The sequence below is a fragment of the Palaemon carinicauda genome, chromosome 36 (genome assembly GCF_036898095.1).
Source record: "Palaemon carinicauda isolate YSFRI2023 chromosome 36, ASM3689809v2, whole genome shotgun sequence".
NCBI classification, from domain to species: Eukaryota; Metazoa; Arthropoda; class Malacostraca; order Decapoda; family Palaemonidae; genus Palaemon; species Palaemon carinicauda.
The window spans coordinates 74343700-74368699 of record NC_090760.1 but is presented as its reverse complement, the minus strand read 5'-3'; the positions used below and the strand labels follow the sequence as shown (position 1 = coordinate 74368699).

At 35.8% G+C, this 25000-nt stretch overlaps 2 protein-coding genes across 5 annotated transcripts in view; one reads left to right on the top strand and one right to left on the bottom strand.

The window, feature by feature from the left end:
* The window catches only part of LOC137628914 (high mobility group nucleosome-binding domain-containing protein 5-like), a 64454-nt gene extending 57715 nt beyond the window's left edge, over positions 1–6739 (top strand). For both annotated transcript variants that reach the window (XM_068360196.1, XM_068360195.1), the window contains exon 4: positions 3649–6739. In XM_068360196.1, coding sequence (XP_068216297.1) covers positions 3649–4016 — 368 coding nt within the window. In that variant the 3' untranslated portion in view covers positions 4017–6739. The remainder of the gene's footprint in view (positions 1–3648) is intronic.
* Positions 6740–15063: 8324 nt separating this feature from the next.
* LOC137628913 (uncharacterized protein CG3556-like) overlaps positions 15064–25000 on the bottom strand; it is a 243830-nt gene continuing 233893 nt past the window's right edge. For all 3 annotated transcript variants that reach the window (XM_068360191.1, XM_068360193.1, XM_068360194.1), the window contains exons 9-11: positions 24084–24214; positions 22448–22602; positions 15064–21850 (exon numbers count right to left, since the gene is read on the bottom strand). In XM_068360191.1, the coding sequence (XP_068216292.1) occupies positions 21789–21850; positions 22448–22602; positions 24084–24214 (348 nt within the window). In that variant the 3' untranslated portion in view covers positions 15064–21788. The remainder of the gene's footprint in view (positions 21851–22447; positions 22603–24083; positions 24215–25000) is intronic.

The window sequence follows — 25000 nt, the reverse complement described above, 5'->3', positions numbered from 1 at the left end:
ACCTACATCACAAAGGCTTGAACATTAGGTCGACCAGGGATGAAGAAAAGATGAGATAGAATATGGCGAAGGATGACCAACACTGTAACAGAATCCGACAAACTGGCATCATCTGATGCGGTCGGCAGTGTAAGATCTCTCTCTCTCTCTCTCTCTCTCTCTCTCTCTCTCTCTCTCTCTCACTCTGAGTTTGGATGTGCATATACGAGGGTATTTCTAAGTCTTTGTTAATGTGTTTTAGCTTATATTGAGTTCAAGAACTCTCTCTCTCTCTCTCTCTCTCTCTCTCTCTCTCTAGTCTTTGTTAATGCATTTTAGCTTGAGTTCAAGAACTCTCTCTCTCTCTCTCTCTCTAGTCTCTCTTGAGTTCAAGCTCTCTCTCTCTCTCTCTCTCTCTCTCTCTCTCTCTCTCTGAGTTTGAATATGCATTTGCGAGGGTATCACTACGTCTTTCTTAATGTGTTTTAACTTATCTTGACTTCAAGAATTCTCTCTCTCTCTCTCTCTCTCTCTCTCTCTCTCTCTCTCTCTCTCTCTCATTGTTTGAATTGGTGTTTGTTGGTGTTTATAATGATTTGTGCATAATCACTAGTATGCCAACAATCTAATGTCCTCCAATCGAAATCAAGAAGGCAGTTAGAGCTTGCAATTGAAAGGTCAATGCATGGCAAGGTACCTATCTGAACATGGATGGAATTGTGTGGGCTCTCATGGATTAAGGAGTCCGACATAATCGTTTTCCAAAACGGATGATATCATATTGCCCCCGGTGTTTGCTATAACATCACCCCACAAAGGATGTCTACCATTCAAATCTCTAAGTAAAATTTTGAAAAGGTTGAGGGATCTGTTGAATCACCTCTACTAAATTATCATACAAAATGTTACCATTTGAATCAAGTAGCCTACAGAGAACAAATTGTATATTTTCTCCCTATATCAATCTGTACAACCACTGCCTGCAGAGGTGTAAGAATAGGCAAAGATATTTTGGGAACATCTCACACGTATATGAGACTTTCGCCATGGCTCCTTACTCGGTGATCATATGATGTCCTATAGCTAATATATTTGCAAGGACAAGGGGTATTAGCATCAAGCTTGCTCTCCTGTAAACTACAGTTATGGGGAAATGCTCGTGAATTAAGAGCTTAAGTTCTGCACATTTGGCCCTCAAGCACTGACAATTCCATTGAAAAATGGAAGAAAAAACAATGGTTTATTTTTTGGAAGAACTTTTGGAAGAAGTCTTCCCATTAGAAATTTTTTATCCAATTGTTGAGGGGGATGGTGGACCTCAACTTGAATTTCTGATTCATTTAAATCGTCTTCTGGTTGATCAGAAACATCAGCAGACAAACATCATATTCATTTGATGTCATAACTCTAATGTTTCTTATGGAAGGGGTTGGAAGAGATAGAGATCTCCCTCTTTTCCGATTAATAGGTGGTGAGTTACCAGGTTTTTGTACCTTCCCCACTACAGGTGCACCTGGGAACTTGGTTTCAGGTGGAATCTCCATCAAATCAGGCAAGGACATGGCCTGGGAGAGGTTAGTACTATCCTTTGTAATGGGGGATAAAGGTTGGATAGTGGAGAGCAATGTCTTTTTCTTGATACACAATGGTTAATCTTTAGGAGGAGATATTCTTGTCTTATTATGCACCACTTTATCAGTAGATGGTGAATTTCTTTTGAGAACTACCTACAGTAATAGATGGGTTAGATGATTCCCGAGGAACTTTTTCTCCTGTTTTTAATGTCTTTGCATAGGTAGTAGATTTATTTATTAATCTCTTGGCATGCCCCACGCTTACATGTTCAATAGTTGATTTATTAAGGGCAGCTTCTTCTAACTTATATAACTGGCAGCTCCTATCATGAGATTTATGATAAGAGTTACAGTTCAAACACCTTGCCTCAAGTGTACATTCTCCTTGGTAAAGATTGGAGCAAGTATTGCAAATCTTATCATTCTTGCAAACTTTGGAAGGATGCCCAAATTTAAAGCAATTAAAACATTGCAGTGGCTTAAAAGGTCGAACTTTAATCCTTTCATTTTCTATATAAATGTGGAAAGGTATCCTGGAAAGTGAGGATAATCATTGATGTTCCTGGTACTTTATGTACTTTCCACACCAATAATGAACACATTACCAATATCCCCTCTTCCCTAAATTCATGTAGATCTCTATTGAAAACCACTCCCCTTCCATAGCTAAAGTTTAGATGGGGTTTGATATCCAATTTTATATGATCATTGTCTCTTTAAATTGGACAATATAACAGACTGTGTGTACGACTTGGCCTTTATCAAGTCACTTTTCTTACCGAATCGAGATATATCTCCAGGTGCGATCGTTCCTACCTTCCTCTGAAGAAATTTGCAGATCCTGAAATAACTTTTTGTGCCTCCTGTAGATTGAGCTTGGTGGCTTTGGCTTTCTTTGGGATGGCGCAACTATTTCTGTGTCTTCATCAACCCTGGTCTTTAGGTAGACCATCACACAGAGCACCCTTAATACTCATATTACATACTTTAATATTCATAATATTACGGCTTGTATTAGAGAGAGAGAGAGAGAGAGAGAGAGAGAGAGAGAGAGAGAGAGAGAGAGAGATTACAGCTAATGATAAACCACCGGATGGGTAAGAAGTTATTATACAACAAGAACAAATGCAGCCTTTTCTAGTCCATTGCCGGACGAAAGCCTCAGGCATATCCACATTCATGTCTCGGGTTTGACCAGTTTCATTCGACACGCTGGCCACTGCAGACTGGTGATGTGGGAGACTTTAGTCTGGTCCCTCACAGCAAATCACCCAAGTATGGGTGTCCCGGACTAGTAGAACTTTGCTGTTCATGGCGATTCACAAACCCTTTCACCACGTTAAGGTATCCCTACTCAGAAAGAGAAAAAAGGATCCAGGAATTGGAAAATCTAATCAGTCACATGGATCAGAAATAGCTTTTTGATATTAAACAGTTGGGCAAAGGATTTATAAAGACAAGCATACTCACAGAAAATATATATAGATGACTGAGATCTTCATTTGTTCTAGCTTATAGAATTCGCCATAGATCTACAGTAAATACTATTAAGATATTTAAAAGTACATGTACCTGGGTAGTTTAATCTTGCCTAACAGGGTTGTTGTAGCATTTTTGAAAGGTCCCTGCCTGGAAATTTGCTGGATGGGAGTTCGAGACATGTTTAAGCTCAATAGTTTCCAGTAATGTTAGTAACCTTACCATTCTTGTGAGCTAGAGATTTTTGGGGTGGTTTAGGGGAGTCTATAGGTTTTCCTGCTAAGTCATTAGTAGCTATTGCCTGGCCCTTCAAGTTCCTCACCTGATGGAGAGGTGGTTTGGGTGCTGATCCTATGTATATATGGTCAGTATCAGACATTACCTTGTCCCTTGCCTCTGCCATTCATGGGTAACATTTAAAACCTTCAAACATAACCCAACCTAACCTTAAAATGAAATTGTTTATTGCCTAGTATTTTATGCATTACTTTTCAATCGAGAAACAACAGTATTTTTAAAAGACATGAAGTAAATACTTGCTTTCCAAACCATGCTTTTACTTTAGATAAAGAGAGAGCGAGAGGACACCATCTCTAACAATTTTTAATTCTTCCAGGAGGCGATGAAGGTGACGGAAAGGAGGCTAAAGAAGACGAGGCTGCAGAAGGCGGTGAAGAAGATGGAAAAGATTCAGAAGAGGCTGAAGCAGAAGGAGATGGTGAGGAGAAGGCCGACGAAGGAGAGGAGAAATCCGAAGAGAAAGAAGCCGATGAAGGGAAATCCGGAGATGACGCAGGAGAAGCATCGGAGAGCGGCGATAAATCTGAGAGTAAAGAAGGAGGCGAGGAAGAAGAAGAAGCGGAAGTGAAGGAAGAAGATGGAGAGAAGGAGAAGGAAGAGGAGGAGAAGGAAGAAGCAGAGTCTAAAGAAGGAGAATCGGAGGAAAAAGAAGGAAAGAGCGAAGAGAAAACGGCCGAGGAGTAGTTTAATATTTTTTATTTTATTTTATAAATTTAGACTTAGCTTTGTCTGTAGAGTAGCGAGTAATTATTGTTATTTTCTCTTTTGAGTAGATAAAGTTTGATGAATGTCTGTGGGTCAAAGGCTAGGGTTGGAGGAACACGTCATATGGCAGCAAGGTCATGTTTACATCAATGGGATTTGAGGTGGCATGTTGGTAGTCCTGTTCCTCTGGTGTGTGTCTGTTAATTCATTCTCTAAGAATCATTAGGGTAAGGCCACATCAGACGCGGAAAGCGTCAAGGCACATGCACATCTTGAGCGGCAGAGCAGCAACAATGCGACGCATGGTCGCACCAGAAACTCCACCCTCCAACGCATCACACTCAGCAGTCGAAGCTTTCCTTCTCTGCAAATATGTCATTATCTGATGGAATTTTGTGTGGTCTTTGGTGAAGATGTTGGTAAAAACGCTGCAGCTACCCCCACAAGATACACTAAGTTTCAAATTGGTGTGGGAACCTCTTCTCTGTAACCTCAAAGTTCGCCACGTCCGGTGTGTCCGAGCTCTTAGTGAGTGACTGGATGCTGGTATCTCATAGCATAATTTTTTATTTTTTAACATTGAATGATGTTTTGTCTAAAAGACATTGACCTTTCACACGTTGGAGGCATAGGATTTCCATATCTAACCCTTGACTAACATCACCTTGCTCTTACTATTATGAAGTTCAGCCACCTGTAAATGAGGTAGAATATGTTTATACATCCGTGAAATGACTAAAATTCCAGATGATCTAATGTTTTCAGGGCACCTCCGTTCCAGATTTGGCTACCTTTCATTGTGGTAAGGGCCATGGACGTTAAATCGGGGTTCAAGAGTGATCTTGGAGCAGTGAGGTTTTCTAGGTGCTGTTGGAAGGCTAATGGATTAGCCTACAGAGAGGAATAAGGATTTCCTAGAAGCCCTTCTGAGCTCCAAAGATAACCATTGAACGTACGATATCATAGTTCCTTCTTAGACCCGTCTGCCTGTTCTGTAGAGAGGTTTGGTTAAATGGAAATTGTAAAATTGTACATTACATATCTTGTTGCTATGCTGACGTCAGTGCCTATGAGACCGAAATGCGGAGTGTGATAACATATCGTTAAGAAATATAGTTACTATTAAGGAATGTGATTTACAGTTATTATTAAGAAATGCAATAACATATATCGTTAAGAAATGCAATTGCAATTAGATTGACTCTTCCTTTGGGTACCTTTATTGTCATTAAGGAATAGTAATAAAATCCAGGTTTTCATGAATTTGTTAGCCACTCATAATTATCCTCAAAATTAGATTTCCCAAAGAAAGGTTAGGTATGTCCACCAAATTACCAATAGCTATATTTATGAATTATGCTTGTAAGCCTAAACACTGATAAGATTTCATATTTCTCTTGTCTGTTCTTTCCAAATCAAAGAGACGATCACTCTTGTTCATGATCATCACCTTTTGAAGAGCGTAACTTTTGGCATTTTTGATAATGGGGTGTTTTTTGCTCTCTTTCAGATTAATGTGTATATAACAGCTTCACTTTGATAATAGAGTAAATATCTTAATCATCGCTACATCTGCATTTCGCAGATATTTTGTGCTATTCGCTCTGTCCTTCGAATGTTATGAATAAGACGCGAATGAAGATTGTAGACTTAATAGGTTTAAGGTGATTTAGGATAATGTTTAAAGCAACTAAAAGTTATCATTAGGACTCTGAAATGCGGTTTAAATCAAGAAATGTGACAGAGATGCAGGTTGAATTGCTATACCTTGAGAAAGGAAATGATAACATTAGGTATTATTCTGACAATATGTCAAAAGTAATCAGGGTTTTCTTTAAGGTGAAGGATAGAACTCAAACCTTTTCTACCAATTCTAATCCAGATGGCTTGGAATATTCATATTTTCGTTCCAGAAATTTCCACTTATAATTTTCACTAGCATTATACTAAAATGTACTGCCATCAGTATATACATATCGTATTAAGATATCAAGAAATATTCGGTAAGATATTTATAGAATAAGTAGTTTAAAGATAGAAGAAACCCTATAGATGATAATTAGATGTGAAGATGTTAGCTGCTTTTGCTGCCTATACGTCCCAAGTTGTATCGTATCATCTAGTGATTAAACACTTTGAAACACAGTTACTGTTAAACAAGTCTAGCTTATCTCTAGATAATATTAGCAATTGTTTCTTATCCGAAACCGGCCAAAAAATCTAAGGACACGGACCCTGGGGAAGATGACGAAATTGTCCGTAGAATATACCTCTTTATCGGGTGATTTGTGTGTATGTTACATTCCAGAAATACTTTTACAATACTCGTTGCTGTAATTTTAAAGCAAATTTTCTCATAACCAGTTATATAAAGAGGCAGTTTTTTTGTTAGAGATGAACATCTTTATAGAACTATGTGGCATTAGCAGACTCTTTAATCATATACCCTGACAAAGGCTAGAAACGATTAACTATTCCAAAAGACCATAGGTGTTGATGGTTAAATTCACTTTGCCATGAATATCTATTTTGCTATGATTATCTCATCATCTGAAATTTCTGTGATTTTTAATGAGCCTAGAATAGAATATATGTGTCCTTGAGAATGAAATGGCAGTTATAGGATGGAGTTGTGATACAGATGTTTCAATTACCACAACTCGAATGTGCAAGATTACTGTATATATATATATATATATATATATATATATATATATATATATATATCTATCTATCTAAATATCTATCTATCTATCTATATATATATATATATATATATATATATATATATATATATATATATATATATATATATATACAGCAATCCCATACATGACATAACACCCTATAGCAAAATGTAGTGATTATCTACAAATTCTACCTGAATGGCATTAAATTTTGGTAGCTTCCAACTGCAGTATCCTTCTGATGTTTATAAGAAACCTTCACAGAATATACATTACCCTTGCATGCCACACTTTAGAAGACCCTTTCCCCTCCGAGATTCTTTCCCAAGTTGCAAAAAGAAGTTTTTACGACACTTACGGCTTTTCCAAAACGAGAATTTGTTTGCCTTACCTTTGAGCTAAATGTGCACAGATCTACTGCCATTTCCATTAAGGAGACCCAGCATGCATTCCTTTTCTATGATCATTCCCTTGGCCTCTTGGTATTAATAGCTTAGCAGAGTGGATCCCGGATAGAACGATTTTACGAGACGAGAAAATCGAGAGATTGTAGATTTATTTTGATGTCCATCTGTTTTTCCACCTAATATAATTCTAAGGTATGTTGAAGAGATCCACTGTCCAGTGTAATCCATCCAATTTTCAAATCAAATTCAGGTTGAAATTCAAACAAATGTAATCCTGTCGAGACGAGCTGGTCTTGCCTTAGTAAATCAATTGTGATTCATTTCTTAATAAATTAGGATGTAGCAGTGAAAACGTAATCTTCTAGGAAGGTTACATCGATCAGGAATCTTGCTCCAAGAACTTTTTAAGATTATTTTCAAGGGATTATTAAGGGGTTTAGAAATAGTACGGCACCCTAGGTTAGGTTAGGCTAGGTAGGTGCGTCCAGGAGGCTCTGGTTAGATGCGTTAGGTTAAGGAATCCAGCCAATCACAAGATTATTTTAACCTGACATTGGGATAATAGTTATTCCTTATGGTCATATTCACCTTGGCAATAACTCAGAAGAAATAGGAAAAGAGGAATGACGTTATTTAACCAAACAACCATGACTGGTTCTATCGATCGATGGTTTTCGACAGCATCAGGTTACTTAACAGTCCTTTTGGTATATACTTCTTTTGGAACATATGGATATTAGGATTCAATTAGTCTTGCCAGCAAAAATGGGATTGATGTATACTGAGCATTATTCACCATTTTATGGTAGTTCACAGTTAATTAGTAAGAATGAAAACTAAGAACATAATATTAATAAATAAAACCAATGACTCTGTAGAGTACAGCAAAAGGAGACTTTCTTATCTATTGGAATTAGAACTGTCTATTTGGTCTGTATGGATTGGCTTTATCTAATTCTTCTCTAAAAAAAAAAGAGGTATCCTTCTGGTTCGATAAAACAAGTTGTTTTCTGGTTCCTCCTAAAATGTTTACCATTCTAGAGTAATTGGTGATATTCCTGTGTTATGAAGCTAGATATCGTATGCACCTACATATGCCAATAACCTGCGTAGACTTTCATTTGATTTTAATGATGAATTGTGTATGATATTTTGGTAGGTTGGGAGTATTGTTATTGCTGTGGGATGTTAAGAAATTATATTCTAATTAAATGATATGCTTTTCTAGAAACATAAGTGGCTAGGGGTGACATTTTATTCACTTTAATTAAATGTATTGCTATCAAATAACTTCAATTTTGCACTTAATTAACCTGGATTTCATTTATCCATTGTATAAAGTTTCCATTTTAGGGATTCCACTTAACCTTCGGTTTTTAATTATTTCACTTTAAAGTTAGAGATCAGCCTTTTCATATTAATCCTCCCCATTTCTTAAGGCCTTTAATCTTATTGGCTTTCGCACTTCCATCAGATTTGTATTTTATTTCCTCGTCTCTCAAATAAGCTCTTGGTTTTTATGCTTTCTTCTTCCTTCAGTCTTTTCGTTATCCTCTCCTTTTTTCAAATGTATAAGCTGTTATCTCTTTCTTTAAAAAAAACGGAGAGCACCTTTTCATCCCCCCGTTAGCCTTCTCATTAAAATAATTAATTTTTTTATTAAAGTTGTCTTTGTAGAAACAGACCAAATCACATCACTATTTAAAAGAATCACTTTTGTTTTAGAATGATGAATGAATATTTTTTTTTCTATAATGAGGAAAATGGAAGATTAGCAGGTTCTACTGGTTAAATCGATCTTGAAATGATAAATCTGTTTGCCTCACCATCCTAGATATAAGGGAGTAATGAATGGTGTGTTAAGTCATGAAAATGGAAAACATGGGTTTAGCCTTATGTAGATATAAGTCAATGGTAAGAACCCTCTTGGATAATGCACTGCCGGCAAATATCACTGCAATTACTCTCATTAAGAGATGTCTCTCTCTATCTCTCTTTCATTACAAATGCCGCATGTATGGACATCTTCGGTCAGTCCAAAAAGGGCATGAGATATAATTCACTTATTTATTCACGTTATTGTCTTCCTCCTTCTCCCCTTCCTACATCTGCTCTGTTCACCTCTTCCTCCTCACATTCGTTCTTCCTAACCTTCCCCCTCCCATTTGTCTTTTCGTCTTCATGTCATTAAGATGACATTGGTAATTCACCAGTGGTCCAACTGAAGTTAGGTCGCGTTCAGATAGTCTCTCCCTTCACTGGGAAGTGTTGCCACCCTAACTCTGTCAAAAGAGAGACCAACTGAACAGCACCGCGCGAGAGCGAGAGAGACCAACCGAACAGAACCGCGAGAAAAGAAGGCGCAAACTAAACGTTTTGATGTTCTTGACTGTTCAATCTGAGCTCTAGCTTTTTTAGTCTAACCCTGCAAGTAAATAAACTTATCTTTAAATGAATATCTAAATCAACGAATCTAATCGGGACATAATTTCTCAAATTCCATCTGGCTAGCCCTGAGCCTGTTGAGAAAAGATTGTCATTGGGATACCCCAGTTGTTTTAAAGTCTATGAAGTTTTTTATATAAAATAGGAAGTAACACCAAGACATGCAGTTGATTGGTTGCTGAAACTATTTTAAAGATAATAGTTAGCGGGTTGCACTGGCTTGTGGGATGCCATGGTAGATAAAGAAAGAAAAGAAGAAGAAGAGGAGGGTAGTAGTTAACTGGGAAAAGGTTAAAAAGAGAAACCCATACATTGCCTTTAGTCCTAATGTTCTATACTTGTAAGTTTAGGCTGCTGATATAAATAGTATTATCGTACGTCTTTCATTCTCTGTTTGACAATAAATAAACTTGCTGCAGATATGATGGTGTTTGATTTGTCCTTATGTTTTTTTCTACCTTTCTTAGTCTTTATTTGAATGGATTTGGGGGAGGTAAAACCCATGCGATTTGATGAGTAGTTGTTCAGAAGGTGTAAGAGTTCATACAAAAAAAAAAAAAAAAAAAAAAAAAAAAAACGACAATGATGATGGATTTAGATATAACCTAACCTAACTTAGGCATCTAGCATCTAAGTCCAACACAGGCACACACACATACATACATATATATATATATATATATATATATATATATATATATATATATATATATATATATATATATATATATATATATATCTATATGCTTATATATATATGCACATATATATATATACATATATATGTATATGCATACGTACATACACACACATATATATATATATATACACATATATACATGTATATATATATACATATATATATATATATATATATATATATATATATATATTTATCTATATATCTATATATTTATATATATACACACATACATACATACACATATATATACACAAACACACACACACACACACATATATATATATATATATATACATATATATACTTGTTATGATTTACATTTTTGGATTTACCATTGAGGATATATTGAAGAAACAGTGCAAGATAACTAGACCATTCATTCATATGGTGAAATGGTGGCCTGATACCATTACGGAAGAATTTCAGCCTTCAAACATCTTAGGAACAGCACAACATAAATTAGAGGAACTCTCAAAATAAAAATAGCAGTTATGGAAAATATCCGTCGTCTTATTATTATTATTATTATTATTATTATTATTATTATTATTATTATTATTATTATTATTAATTGCTAAGCTAGAACCCTAGTTGGAAAAGCATGATGTTATAAGCCCATGAGCTCCGACAGGGAAAATACCCCAGTGAGGAAAGGAAATAAGGAAATAAATAAACTACAATAGAATTAATTAACAGCTAGAATAAAATATCTAAAAACAGTAACAGCATTAAAATAAATCTTTCATATGTAAACTATAAGATATTGAACAAGACAAGAGGAAGGTAAATAAGATGGAATAGTGTGCCCGAGTGTACCCTCAAACAAGAGAACTCTAATCTAAGAAAGTGGAAGACCAGGTATTGAGGCTATGGCACTACCCAAGACTAGAGAAATATGGTATAATTTTGGAATGTCCTTCTCCTAGAAGAGCTGCTTACCATAGCTAAAGAGTCTCTCCTACCCTTACCAAGAGGAAAGTAACTACTGAACAATTACAGAGCAGTAGTTAACCCCTTGTGCGAAGAAGAATTGTTTGGTAATCTCAGTGTTGTCAGGGGTATGAGACAGGAGAATATGTAAAGAATAGGCCAGACTATTCGGTGTATGTGTAGGCAAAAGGAAAGTGAACCGTAACCAGAGAGAAAGATCCAATGTAGCACTGTCTGGCCACTCAAAGGACCGTTAGTATTTCAACGGGTGGCTGGTGCTATGGCCAACCTACTACCTAATGACGCTATAAACATTAACTGTCATTTGCTATTCCTTAAATCATAGTTGCCATAGGTTGAATTAGAAAAAAATATATTGGGTTATCTTCTTCAAATCAAACCTACACAAAAGGAAGTGATTAATTAATTAATTTAGTTTGCTGAATAACTGATGGAAATCATTTTCATACTTATTAATAACTTATTATTTTTTCTGTGATGCTGTTGCCAACTAGTCTATCTTGGTTGCAATTTTCCGACTTATGACTCAGAAATGCCAAGTTCTTTGGTCGCTTATTTAAGTTCAAGACTTTATAGCCCTTTCGGCTGTTTCACAAAAACGAACACTGGAGCGAAAAAAGGACATGACACTAAGTCTTATAAAGGCTTAAAGGCAGAGACAATTTGAAAAAACAAGTATTTTAAAGGCTTAAAGACAGAGGCAATTTGAAAACATCAAGTCTTTTAAAGGCTTAAAGGCAGAGGCAATTTGAAAACACCAAGTCTTTTAAAGGCTTAAAGGCAGAGGCGATTTGAAAACACCAAGTCTTTTAAAGGCTTAAAGGCAGAGGCAATTTAAAAACACCAAGTCTTTTAAAGGCTTAAAGGCAGAGACAGTGGACCTAGCAGAATAAAATGCCTAAGAGACCGACTATATTATGAGCTTAGGAGTAGGGGGGGGGGGGGGGGGGGGGGGCGGGTATAGTACCCTTTTTTGCCGAAAATTCTAACTTTTATTTCAGAAAGATTCAAATATAATACATTCCATAATTACTCATAATAATTTTCATTCAAAAGTAACTTCTCGATTGTAATTTTTTTTTTTAACATACATTTCCATTTAAGAGTAAGGAATTATTCTACTTATATATATATATATATATATATATATATATATATATATATATATATATATATATATATACCAGCAAATTTTCTTAACTCGTGAATTCACTATCTTCTCTTCCTTTCCGTGCTTCATTTGTAATATCTATGGCCCCATTCTGTTAACATTAATGTCCATATGTCATGTGTCCTCCTTGTATGTCCTGCCCATGTCCATTTCTTTTTCTTACATATTGTTTGAATATCCTCTAATTTAGATTGTTCTTGTATCAATGTTGTTCTTTTTATGTCTCTTGGTGTTAATCCCATTATTATTCTTTCCATACCTCTTTGAGTTGTAACGAGCTCATTCTCTAATGCTTTAGTAAGGCTTCAAAGTTGAAACTGATACCATCAACCTTTACTATTGTACCAACCGTGTGTCACACAATTGTACACAATTCCTTTTGCACATATTATGCTTGTATCTTCGCTCTTCCCTCGCACTAAACGAACATGAAAATTCATGTCTGCTGTTTCCTCTGTAACATTGTCTGTCTTGTTAACCTGTTATGTCCTGTTGCCTTGAGGTTTTGTATATAAAGGAGAGTGTTCTATAACAATATAACTCAGTTGATTGCATCCTGCCTTTGAGTTCACAACCCTTCTCTCGGCTCGTCACACTATAAAGGGTTGATGCATCGGGATTATCAAAAGGATGAAAAGGCCTTGAGAGACATGATAAAGAGTCACGTCTCCCCTGTGGATAAAAACACAGAGGTCAAGATGACTATTTATCATCAAACTAACAAAACGAGGTCTCTCATCATGAGGAACAACTCAGCCCCGCCGACTCAGGATATTCTCAGACCAACGTGGTCTATTCCTACTTATGCCCTGTTCCAGGATGCTCTGGACGTTGCATAGGAATGACCACCATGCGTCTGTCAAATAGACTGTCTTGTCATGTCCAACAAGGTGCAATAAAAGCTCATGCCCCCCACAATAACAACATCAAACGTGAGGAAATAATCAAGAACACCGAGATCATAGGCCGTGCTCCAGATAGCAGGAGACTTCGCATACTTGAAGCTCTTCTTATTCAGAGAAAAAAGTCGACTCTTAACACTACCCAGGAAATGTTCCTCCTCCCCTCCTCTCGAATGAACAACACAAGGAAAAATCACCCAATCAACCATGACACCTCCAACCAGGACAACCCAAAAGATCAAGCCATGAACAACCCCAACAGCATTGATCAGCGACAGGATAGCCTGCCTAGCCTACATACCCTCACGGCGAGCGCTCCCACCAATCAGAGCCCAGCTCCCAGAGGACATGATGGTGACTCAACACAAAGGAGTGAGTGGGATGGCTGTCTGACTGTACTACAGCCTCTATCGGCGAGCGGCTTAGCCAATGAGGATCAGCCATTCTATTTACTCCGCCCACGACGATCGAGGTAGCCAATGGAAAATTCGCTGCCTCTCTGACTAAGCCAGAATTGCCATATATAAGGACGTAGCTCTCATCGTTTCCAGCACTCAAGCCTGAGGAAGGGAGACAGCACTCCCGAAACGCGTAGCTTGTTCTCTGTATACTTTTACCTGAATTGTGAATTTTACCTGAATTGTGAATCTTACCTAATTTGTGAATTTTGTATTAAAACCTTGACTCGCCAATTATTCCTGAATTTGACTACCCACCATGAAGGATGAATTTTGCTCCGTTACTGGTTGTATGCAGTAGTCCTGAAAAGAAGATAATTAGAGCCATCAAGAAGATGGAGTATAAGATCAATGCAACTGAGGCAGCCATTATTATTATTATTATTATTATTATTATTATTATTATTATTATTATTATTTTATTATTATTATTATTATCTTTAGTATTATAATTATTATTATTATTATTATTATTATTATTATTATTATTATTATTACTATTATTATTATTATCATTATCATTATTATTATTATCATCATCACAAGGTAGCTACAACCCTAGTTGGAAAAGCAATAACTCAGCAAGGAAGGAAACAAGGAAATAAATAAATCACAAGAAAAGTAATCAATATTCAAAATAAAACATTCCAAGAACAGTAACAACATTAAATCAGATCTTTCATCTATAAATTATACAAATTTCGAAAACACAATAGGAAGAGAAATGAGGTAGAACAGCATACCTGAATGTACCCTCAAGCAAACGGAAGAAATCTGCGAAAATTGGAATGAGTTTATCAGAGACGAATAGTTCTATGAAGGGAGAGGATATGTAACAGCTCCTCACCTATCATCCTCCTTAGAGTCCTAGACTAGGTTAAGTCTATTTGGGGTGCAGATATCTATGGTTATCTACGGATACGTCCCTGATTATACACGATATCTTCGGATAGTCGTTCCGGGGGTTAGAACCCAGTGATACCTGACGGTAATTCTCTTGTAATATCACTCACAGAAATATCATACAGTAGGAATTTGCCGAAAGGAACTTCCATCAGGATGACATGGCTATCTTACCCAAAAATAGATTTTTCCTACGTCAAAATCCGTTTAAACAAGTTTCTTCTACATTCTTTTTCTGGATCATACTCTCTAGAATTCTGTCCAAATCACTGGCCAGAATATAGCTGAGCCTGATATAGCAAAGCAGAGGTTTGTATTATAAGGAACATCTTAGTTTTAATCATAAAAATATAAATATTTCTAAAAAAGATCTTTGTTGATGGGAAAGGAAATAAATAATCCAACACCTGCATATTTATTAGCATTAAAAATATGTATATTTTGACCTATGCTTAAACAGTTTGAGCCCTGTATAGTTAAACAAATTTATCTACACCAATCTATCAGTTATAACAGTAATGGTGAAACAAAGTAACAGATGACTGGTTGATGGTTAACAATCCATGAGAGTGATTGAACAAGTACATTGGGACCCAAGATAAAAATAATACAGTGGAATATATCACGAAAAAAACATTCTATAGATGAGCTCTTCCTATCAACTTATATCAGTACTTCAATTGCCATCAAGAATGGAACCCATCATAAAAAAGCTTTCTATAGATCAGCTCTTCCCATCAACGTGTATCAGTACTTCAATTGCCATCAAGAATGGAAACCCATCATAAAAAAGATTTCTATAGATCAGCTCTTCCCATCAACTTATATCAGTACTTCAATTGCCATCAAGAATGGAAACCCATCATAAAATAGTTTTCTATAGATAAGCTCTTCCCATCAACGTGTATCAGTACTTCAATTACCATCAAGAATGGAACCCATCATAAAAAAGCTTTCTAAAGATCAGCTCTTCCCATCAACGTGTATCAGTACTTCAATTGCCATCAAGAATGGAAATCCATCATAAAATAGTTTTCTATAGATCAGCTCTTCCCATCAACGTGTATCAGTACTTCAATTGCCATCAAGAATGGAAACTCATCATAAAAAAGATTTCTATAGATCAGCTCTTCTCATCAACTTATATCAGTACTTCAATTGCCATCAAGAATGGAAACCCATCATAAAATAGTTTTCGATAGATAAGCTCTTCCCATCAACATGTATCAATACTTCAATTGCCATCAAGAATGAAACCCATCATAAAAAAACTTTCTATAGATCAGCTCTTCCCATCAACATGTATCAATACTTCAATTGCCATCAAGAATGGATACCATCATAAAAAAGCTTTCTATAGATCAGCTCTACCCATCAACATGTATCAATACTTCAATTGCCATCAAGAATGGATACCATCATAAAAAAGCTTTCTATAGATCAGCTCTTCCCATCAACATGTATCAATACTTCAATTGCCATCAAGAATGGATACCATCATAAAAAAGCTTTCTATAGATCAGCTCTACCCATCAACATGTATCAGTACTTCAATTGCCATCAAGAATGGAACCCATCATAAAAAAGCTTTCTATAGATCAGGTCTTCCTATCAACATGTATCAGTACTTCAATTGCCATCAAGAATGAAAACCCATCATAAAAAAGCTTTCTATAGATCAGCTCTTCCCATCAACGTGTATCAGTACTTCAATTTCCATCAAGAATGGAAACCCATCATAAAATAGTTTTCTATAGATAAGCTCTTCCCATCAACGTGTATCAGTACTTCAATTGCCATCAAGAATGGAACCCATCATAAAAAAGCTTTCTATAGATCAGCTCTTCCCATCAACATGTATCAGTACTTCAATTGCCATCAAGAATGGAAACCCATCATAAAATAGTTTTCCATAGATCAGCTCTTCCCATCAACGTGTATCAGTATTTCAATTGCCATCAAGAATGGAAACCCATCATAAAATAGTTTTCTATAGATAAGCTCTACCCATCAACATGTATCAGTACTTCAATTGCCATCAAGAATGGAACTCATCATAAAAAAGCTTTCTATAGATCAGGTCTTCCCATCAACATGTATCAGTACTTCAATTGCCATCAAGAATGAAAACCCATCATAAAAAAGCTTTCTATAGATCAGCTCTTCCCATCAACTTATATCAGTACTTCAATTGCCATCAAGAATGAAACCCATCATAAAAAAGCTTTCTATAGATCAGCTTTTCCCATCAACGTGTATCAACAATTCAATTGTGATCAACAGCGGAACTCATCTTAAAAAAGATCATTCTGTAGGTCAGCTCATCCGATGAAATTGATTGAATAATTCAGTTGCCATCAACAGTGGAATCCACCATAAAAAAAACAACAACAACATTGTATGGTTATGCTCTTCCTATCCATTTTGTATTAATACTCCATTTGCCATCAACTTTATCATATTATTTGATGAGAGTGAATAAATTTACTTACATATAAAGTCATGAAATAATTGTTGAGGTCAAGAATCAGGTGTTATTACACAGATGATTGTTAAAACAGTAGGTCTTGATGCAGCTTTAATGTACATCAAAGAACAGTACGAATCTTTAACATTCAGTCTTAGGGTGAGGGGAGTAGACCTTGATTTTATAGGTTAAGGAACTAATTCCAACCAAAAACTAAGATAAAAAATGAAAGATTATCAAGAAGTGACTCAAAATTGAAGGATGGAAAATGCTTAGGATCTATTTTACTTTCTTAATATCAAACCCTTCAAACAAAAGTCTCAAGTCTCAAGATTTTCAATTTAGATTGATTCCAGATAGATTTACGATAAAAATATAATCTAGTTTGCCAGTCTACTGTATGCAGTGTACACTATACTACATACAGCATCTAATAAGACATTAATTCTGGAGACATCTCAGACAAGACAGTTTTTGACATGGGGAAAACAAACCGATATCTCAGATGGAATCGCTTTCGACATGGGGAAAACAAACCAACATCTCAGAGAGAACAGCTTTCGACAGGGGGAAAACAAACCGACATCTCAGATGGAACAGCTTTCGACATGGGGAGAACAAACCACATCTCAGACGGAACAGCTTTCAACATGGGGAAAACAAACTGACATCTCAGACGGAACCGCTTTCGACATGGGGAAAACAAACTGACATCTCAGACAGAACAGCTTTCGACATAAGCAAAACAAACTGACAGCTCAGACGGAACTGCTTTCGACATGGGCAAAACAAACCGACATTTCAGACGGAACAGCTTTCGACATGGGGAAAACAAACTGACATCTCAGACGGAACAGCTTTCGACATAAGCAAAACAAACTGACAGCTCAGACGGAACTGCTTTCGACATAGGCAAAACAAACCGACATTTCAGATGGAACAGCTTTCGACATGGGGAAAACCAACTGACATCTCAGACAGAACAGCTTTCGACATAAGCAAAACAAACTGACAGCTCAGACGGAACAGCTTTCGACATGGGCAAAACAAACCGACATTTCAGACGGAATAGCTTTCGACATGGGGAAAACAAACCGCCATCTCAGACGGAACAGCTTTCGACATGGGAAAAACAAACCGACATTTCAGATGGAATCGCTTTCGAAATGGGGAAAACAAACCGACATCTCAGATGAAATAGCATCTAGCCTTCGACTTGGGGAAAACACTGCTATAGAACTCCTTAACAAAAGAATGAGCATAACCAAGAATTTCACCCAGGAATCAGTGAAATTCCTCGTCGTGGAAAGGCATCTGTGACTGTTGCATAAAGGACTGCACGACGAAGCTCTTCATAAGATTGTAATAACCCGTAAAGACCAAAATATGTAAGAGTGCAAGCAAGCTCGGTACTCGTTAGTCCAGAAGGAATTAAAATGTGAAAGCCTAAAATCTCTGGGGGTGACTCTGGTACAAGGAAGGGCAGACAGGGGTCGACTTCCAGATAATTATAAATGTAGTGGCCTTAAGAAATAGGTCAGGAAAGTAGGAAGAACTGTAGACATAGGTAAGAGTTGAGTATTTAATGGGAAAAAAAGGTAAGGGATTGGGTAGATCTGTAACTGCAATGGAGAGGAGTATCAGCAGATGAGTCCTCAGATATATAATTCCAAGAAACAACATGTTATTTTTTTATTAAAGTTTTATCCTCATTTATACATTATTTCAGACAGAGGGTTTTATTTTGAATCCTTCACAAAAGCAGTTAAAAAACCCTGAACTGCTTTCAAAGAAATACTAAAGCGTTCAAATCCAACTAGAATTTTACAAGGAAGTAGCCTATACAGAGACTTTCGCTTGGCAGCTCAAGGAGATGTTAGCTCACCTCACAACGGCCATAGAGTTGAAGCCAAGTCACAACAAAAAGTGTCTCTTGTTTATAAAGAAGCTAAGATACGATTCTGGGAAACATTTTCAGAAAAATAGCTACAGCGTTTTGAGAAATAGGCTTTTTATTTACCTGCTAACATTTCTGGAAAATTGAAAGAAACATGCTTTCTTCATTTTGAGAAATAGGCTTTGCATATACCTGCTAACATTTCTGAAACATTGAAAGAAGCAGACTTTTTCATTTTGATAAATAGGCTTTTTATTTACTGGCTAACATTTCTGAAACACTAAAAGAAACAGGCTCTTTGATTTGGAGAAATATAGTTTCTATTTACTGTTTAACATTTCTGAAACATTGAAAGAAACAGGCTTTTTGATTTGGAGCAATATGGTTTCTATTTACTGTTTAACATTTCTGAAACATTGAAAGAAACAGGCTCTTTGATTTGGAGAAATATGGTTTCTGAAATATTGAAAGAAACAGGTGTTTTCATTTTGAGAAATAGGTTGTCTATTTCACTGGTAGCATTTTGGAGAATATTTTATGGATCAGGATTTCTCTTTTGAGAAATAGGCTTTCTATTTACTGGCTAACATTTCTGGAACATTGAAAGGAACAAGCCTTTTCATTTTGAGAAATAGGGTTTTATTTACCTGATAACATTTCTGGAATATTGAAAGAAACAGGCTTTCTATTTCACTGATATCCTATTGGAGAACATTTAGAATGATCAGGATTTAACTTTTGAGAAATAAGCTTTTTATTTCCTGCATAACATTTGATAAATATTTTAAGCATCAAGTTTTTGGTTTCAAGAAATAGGTTTTCTACTGAATGGGCAACCCTTGGAAGCACTTTGGGGGAAAGGCTTTCCATTTTGAAAAAATAGGCTTTTTATTTGATGAGTAAGGCTTGGGGAAGCAATCACAGAAAAGAAGGGATTTACTTGATGTATAAAGTTTTGGGAAAAATTTAAGAAACTACTTTTTATCTAATTGATAAACATTTCCGGGGAACATTTGAATAAACAGACTTAACTTTTTGAGAAAAAAGTGCTATTGGACATCATTTTGGGAAGCAGTTAAGAAAAACAAGCTTTCCAGTGTGAGAAATGGGCTTTCTATGAGGAACAGGCCGGAATCCCTAAAGAATAACACAGATCTAACTGAGTTCTAGGACTTACTATTCCGAGGAACAGGCCGGAATTCTCGAAGAATTACGTAGATCTGACTCAGAGCTAGAACTTTCTATTCTGAGGAACAGGCCGGAATCCTCGAAGAATCACGTAGATCTGACTCAGAGCTAGAGCTTTCTATTCTGAGGAACAGGCCGGAATCCTCGAAGAATCACGCAGATCCGACTGAGAGCTAGAGCTTTTTATGCTGAGGAACAGGCCGGAATCCTTAAAGAATCACGTAGATCTGACAGAGCTAGAGCTTACTATTCTGAGGAACAGGCCGGAATCCCTGAAGAATCACGTAGATCGGACTCAGAGCTAGAGCTTTCTATTCTGAGGAACAGGCCGGAATCCTCGAAGAATCACGTAGATCTGACTCAGAGCTAGAGCTTTCTATTCTGAGGAACAGGCCGGAATCTTTGAAGAAACACATAGATCCGACTGAGAGCTAGGGCCTTCTATTCTGAAGAACAGAATGGAATCCATGAAGAATGACGTAGATCTGAGGGAGTGCTAGGGCTTTCTATCCTGAGGAACAGACTGGAATCCCTGAAGAATCCCGTAGATCCAACCGAGTACTATGTTCGTTGGCTTCATTTCTTCTGAAAGCACATTTCTGGCTTGGAAAGCAATGACGAGGAAGCAGCCGGTGTTAGTCTTCGTGCCTACACACTACCTCTGCTATATTTGATCGAATGGGTATCTACAGTAACATACATCTATATCACATGAGAGTGGAACAACTCTCTTTTGGCAACTTTAGAGGCTAAGTTCATTTTGATCAGTCTAACAATAAACATGTCTAAATATCGTAGACATCCATTTCTTGATTATCCAAATGGTTGATTCAAATATCACTTTAGGACAAAGATTCTTATCTTCATATACCCTGTTGAATAAGCTGCAATTGTCTTTTGAAAATATGTAACTGAAGGAGAAATTTATTTTACAAGAAAACTGTGAAATCAGAAGATACGAAATATGATCTACCGGAGATCTTAGCAGCAGAGTTAATTATAACCTAAACAGAATATAGAATGTTGCTGAGGCAAGATTTTATTGCTGAATAGATGCCCTTTAAGGGGTGTAGAACTATCTTAGGAAGCAATATATTCTCAGCTGCCCTTGGAATAAGATTTCATGTTTGTATAAAGAAAGCTTATTCAACCCAGCGAAGGATAGGGTAGCGAGCAGTTTGAAGTAGGTATAGTTTGAGTAATAGTTAAATTTTTATAGGAACAGGTTAATAGAGTTATTTGGAAATGAAATTAGTTATTCAAGTCCAATGAGAAACCATTTTAAGTTCAGGGTATGTTGGAGAGACAGGGAGGATTATAGTGGTTAGTATTTAGAAGCATAACGCTTTGCGGACTGAAAGATATTGGATGCCTTAGAGATAATTCTTGAGAGAGAGAGAGAGAGAGAGAGAGAGAGAGAGAGAGAGAGAGAGAGAGAGAGAGAGAGAGAGAGAGAGAGAGAGAGAGAGAGAGAAATTGAAGATCTAAATATCCAAAGGTATAACAGATGAATATATCCTCTTAATTATGCTTAAGATCACAGTTTCTTCAGCTCGCTAGATATACAGGACATTAAATTTGATGATACCAGAAGAGGAAGATGTCGCCATCATTGACGATCGTCTCCATAACACCTGAAATAGAATTGATATTAATAACATTTAATATATAATTCATAAATTAAATTAAGGTCACTGGGCTTAAAGAATATAGATCAGATATGACATGTAAATGTAAGATGATTTAAGGAATAAATCATACAATGATTTATCTAGAAAGTCATAATGTAAAATGGAGAGAAGGCATTGATTCTGAATCAGTAGTATGGAGGTATTTGATATAAGAGAATGCGATATCAATCCTCCTCATCATGAACTGTGAAGTTTCTTTTACTGAAACGATATCCCCAAAAGCCTAGATTGGAAAGGAGAAATTAACGTTATATCAAAACTTACAAAAGGACTGACAGGAATCATTCGATAGCTCATAGTGGAAACCCCTAAAACCTAGATTGATAAGAAGTAGTTAACATTAAATCAAAACTTTTAGCAGACCTTACAGGACCCATTCTACAGGCAATGGCGCATAGAAGAAATTCCTAAAGCCTAGATTGAAAAGTAGTCATTAGTGTTGAATCAAAACTTTAAGCAGATGTTAGATGACTCATTTGACTGGCAACACGCCCCATAATCAAGTACAGAAAAAGGTAAAGAAACGATGAAATGACGAACCTGTTGGGGAAACCTTATCATTGCTAGGTTTGGTTCCTGGTATAGGGGGTTCCTTCAGACGGTACAGGAGCCAAAACCAATAGCCGAGCTTCTGTTCCTTGGCTCCGGAGAGTGTGTGAATGTAGAACCCATTTCCCCAATGTGATGCTGAAAACCTACGAATGAGGTTCAAGTTAGCTTCATGTGAGATTCAGTTACATAAGATTTAATACATACATACATACATATACCAAGGCACTTCCTCCAATTTTGGGGGGTAGCCGACATCAACAAATGAAACAAAACAAAAAGGGGACCTCTACTCTCTACGTTCCTCCAGCCTAAACAGGGACTCAACCGAGTTCAGATGGTACTTCTAGGGTGCCACAGCCCACCCTCCCACATTATCCACCACAGATGAAGCTTCCTAATGCTGAATCCCCTACTGCTGCTACCTCCGCGGTCATCTAAGGCATCGGAGGCAGCAGCAGGGCCTACCGGAACTGCGTCACAATTGCTCGCCATTCATTCCTATTTCTAGCACGCTCTCTTGCCTCTCTCACATCTATCCTCCTATCACCCAGAGCTTTCTTCACTCCATCCATCCTACCAAACCTTGGCCTTCCTCTTGTACTTCTCCCATCAACTCTTGCATTCATCACCTTCTTTAGCATATTTAATAAGATTGGATAAACAACACCAAGACAACCAAAAAACTCTTCTTCACTGAAGGGGTTAACTACTACTGTACAGTGTAATTTTCCAGTGGCTACTTTCCCCTTGGTAAGGGTAGAGGAGAATCTTAAGCTATGGTACAGCTCTTCTAGTCTTGGACAGTCCCATAGCCTTTGTACCTTGGTCCTCCACTCTTTGTTACTAATCTTACAATGCTGTAATAATTTGAAAATGGTGCCACTCACCACTTTAAGGTATCCCCGCTCAGAACAACAAATAGACGCTTAAACAAAAGCGTTTGGTAAACACAAACTTCTGCCAAGGCTGAGCAATCTCTAAAAGATTTGTTCTAATTTGGTTTGTCAACCTTCTCAAAAAAAAAAAAAGAATATTGTTGTTATTTAGTTTGTCAACCATCAAAAAAAAAATATTGTTGTCATTTAGTTTGTCAAACTTCAAAAAAAAAATATTGTTGTCATTTAGTTTGTCAACCTTCAAAAAAAAAAATGGTGTCATTTAGTTTGTCAACACTGAAAAAAAATATTGTTGTCATTTAGTTTGTCAACCCTCAAAAAAAGAAAAAAAAATTGTTGTCATTTAGTTTGTCAACCTTCAAAAAAAAAAGATATTGTCATTTAGTTTGTCAACCTTCAAAAAAAAAGATATTGTCATTTAGTTTGTCAACCTTCAAAAAAAAAAAAAGATATTGTCATTTAGTTTGTCAACCTTCAAAAAAAAATATTGTTGTTATTTAGTTTGTCAACCTTCAAAAATAAAGAAAAAAATATTATTGTCATTTAGTTTGTCAACCTTGAAAAAAAAGAAAAAAAAAATATTGTTGCCATTTAGTTTGTCAACCAAAAAAGAAAAAAAAATGTCATTTAGTTTGTCAACCTTCTAAAAAAAAAAAGAAAAAAAAAAAGACCTTTTATGAACAGTGAAAGGGAGCTTCACAAAAATCGTTACTCAAACACAAACTTACTCGAATCTCTCGTCTTTTTCTGCAGCCAGTTTCATGACAGTGTAGAAATTGGTGTTCTCAGGAACAGACAGAGTGGTGTTGAAGTGCAAGGTGGCGTTATTTCCCTTCCATATGACGTACGTCACGTTAATCTGAGAATGGAGAAATTGATGATTATAGATATCTGCTTCCACCGTAGAACCTAGGAGTTAAAAACATGTTATAATTTTATAAAAAAAAAATAGTTTTTACTTGTTTCAGAATTCAATTTTTGAATACAAAATTTTCTTCTATTATAAGATTATAAAAATTTGCTTGAGCTGTAGAAAGTAGGACTTTTAAACAAGTTAAAATCTTATATATATATATATATATATATATATATATATATATATATATATATATATATAAGAATGAACTTGTTTCCGAATTTACTTTTTGAATACAAAATATTCTTCTATTTCAAGATTATAAAATTTTGCTTGCGCTGTAGAAAGTAAGACTTGTAAACAAGTTATAATCTTATGTATATATATATATATATATATATATATATATATATATATATATATATATATATATATATATATATATAATTACCTTGTTTCAGAATTTACTTTTTGCATACAAAATTTTCTTCTATTATAAGATTATAAAAAATTGCTTGAGCTGTAGAAAGTAGGACTTGTAGACAAGTTATAATTTTATATAAAAAACAGCTATTATTTGTTTCAGAATTTATTTTTTGAATACAAAATTTTCTTCTATTTTAAAATTATAAAAATTTGCTTGAGCTGTAGAAAGTAGGACTTGTAAACAAGTTATAATCGTATATATATATATATATATATATATATATATATATATATATATATATATATATATAAATATATATATATATATATATATATATATATATATATATATTTATATATACA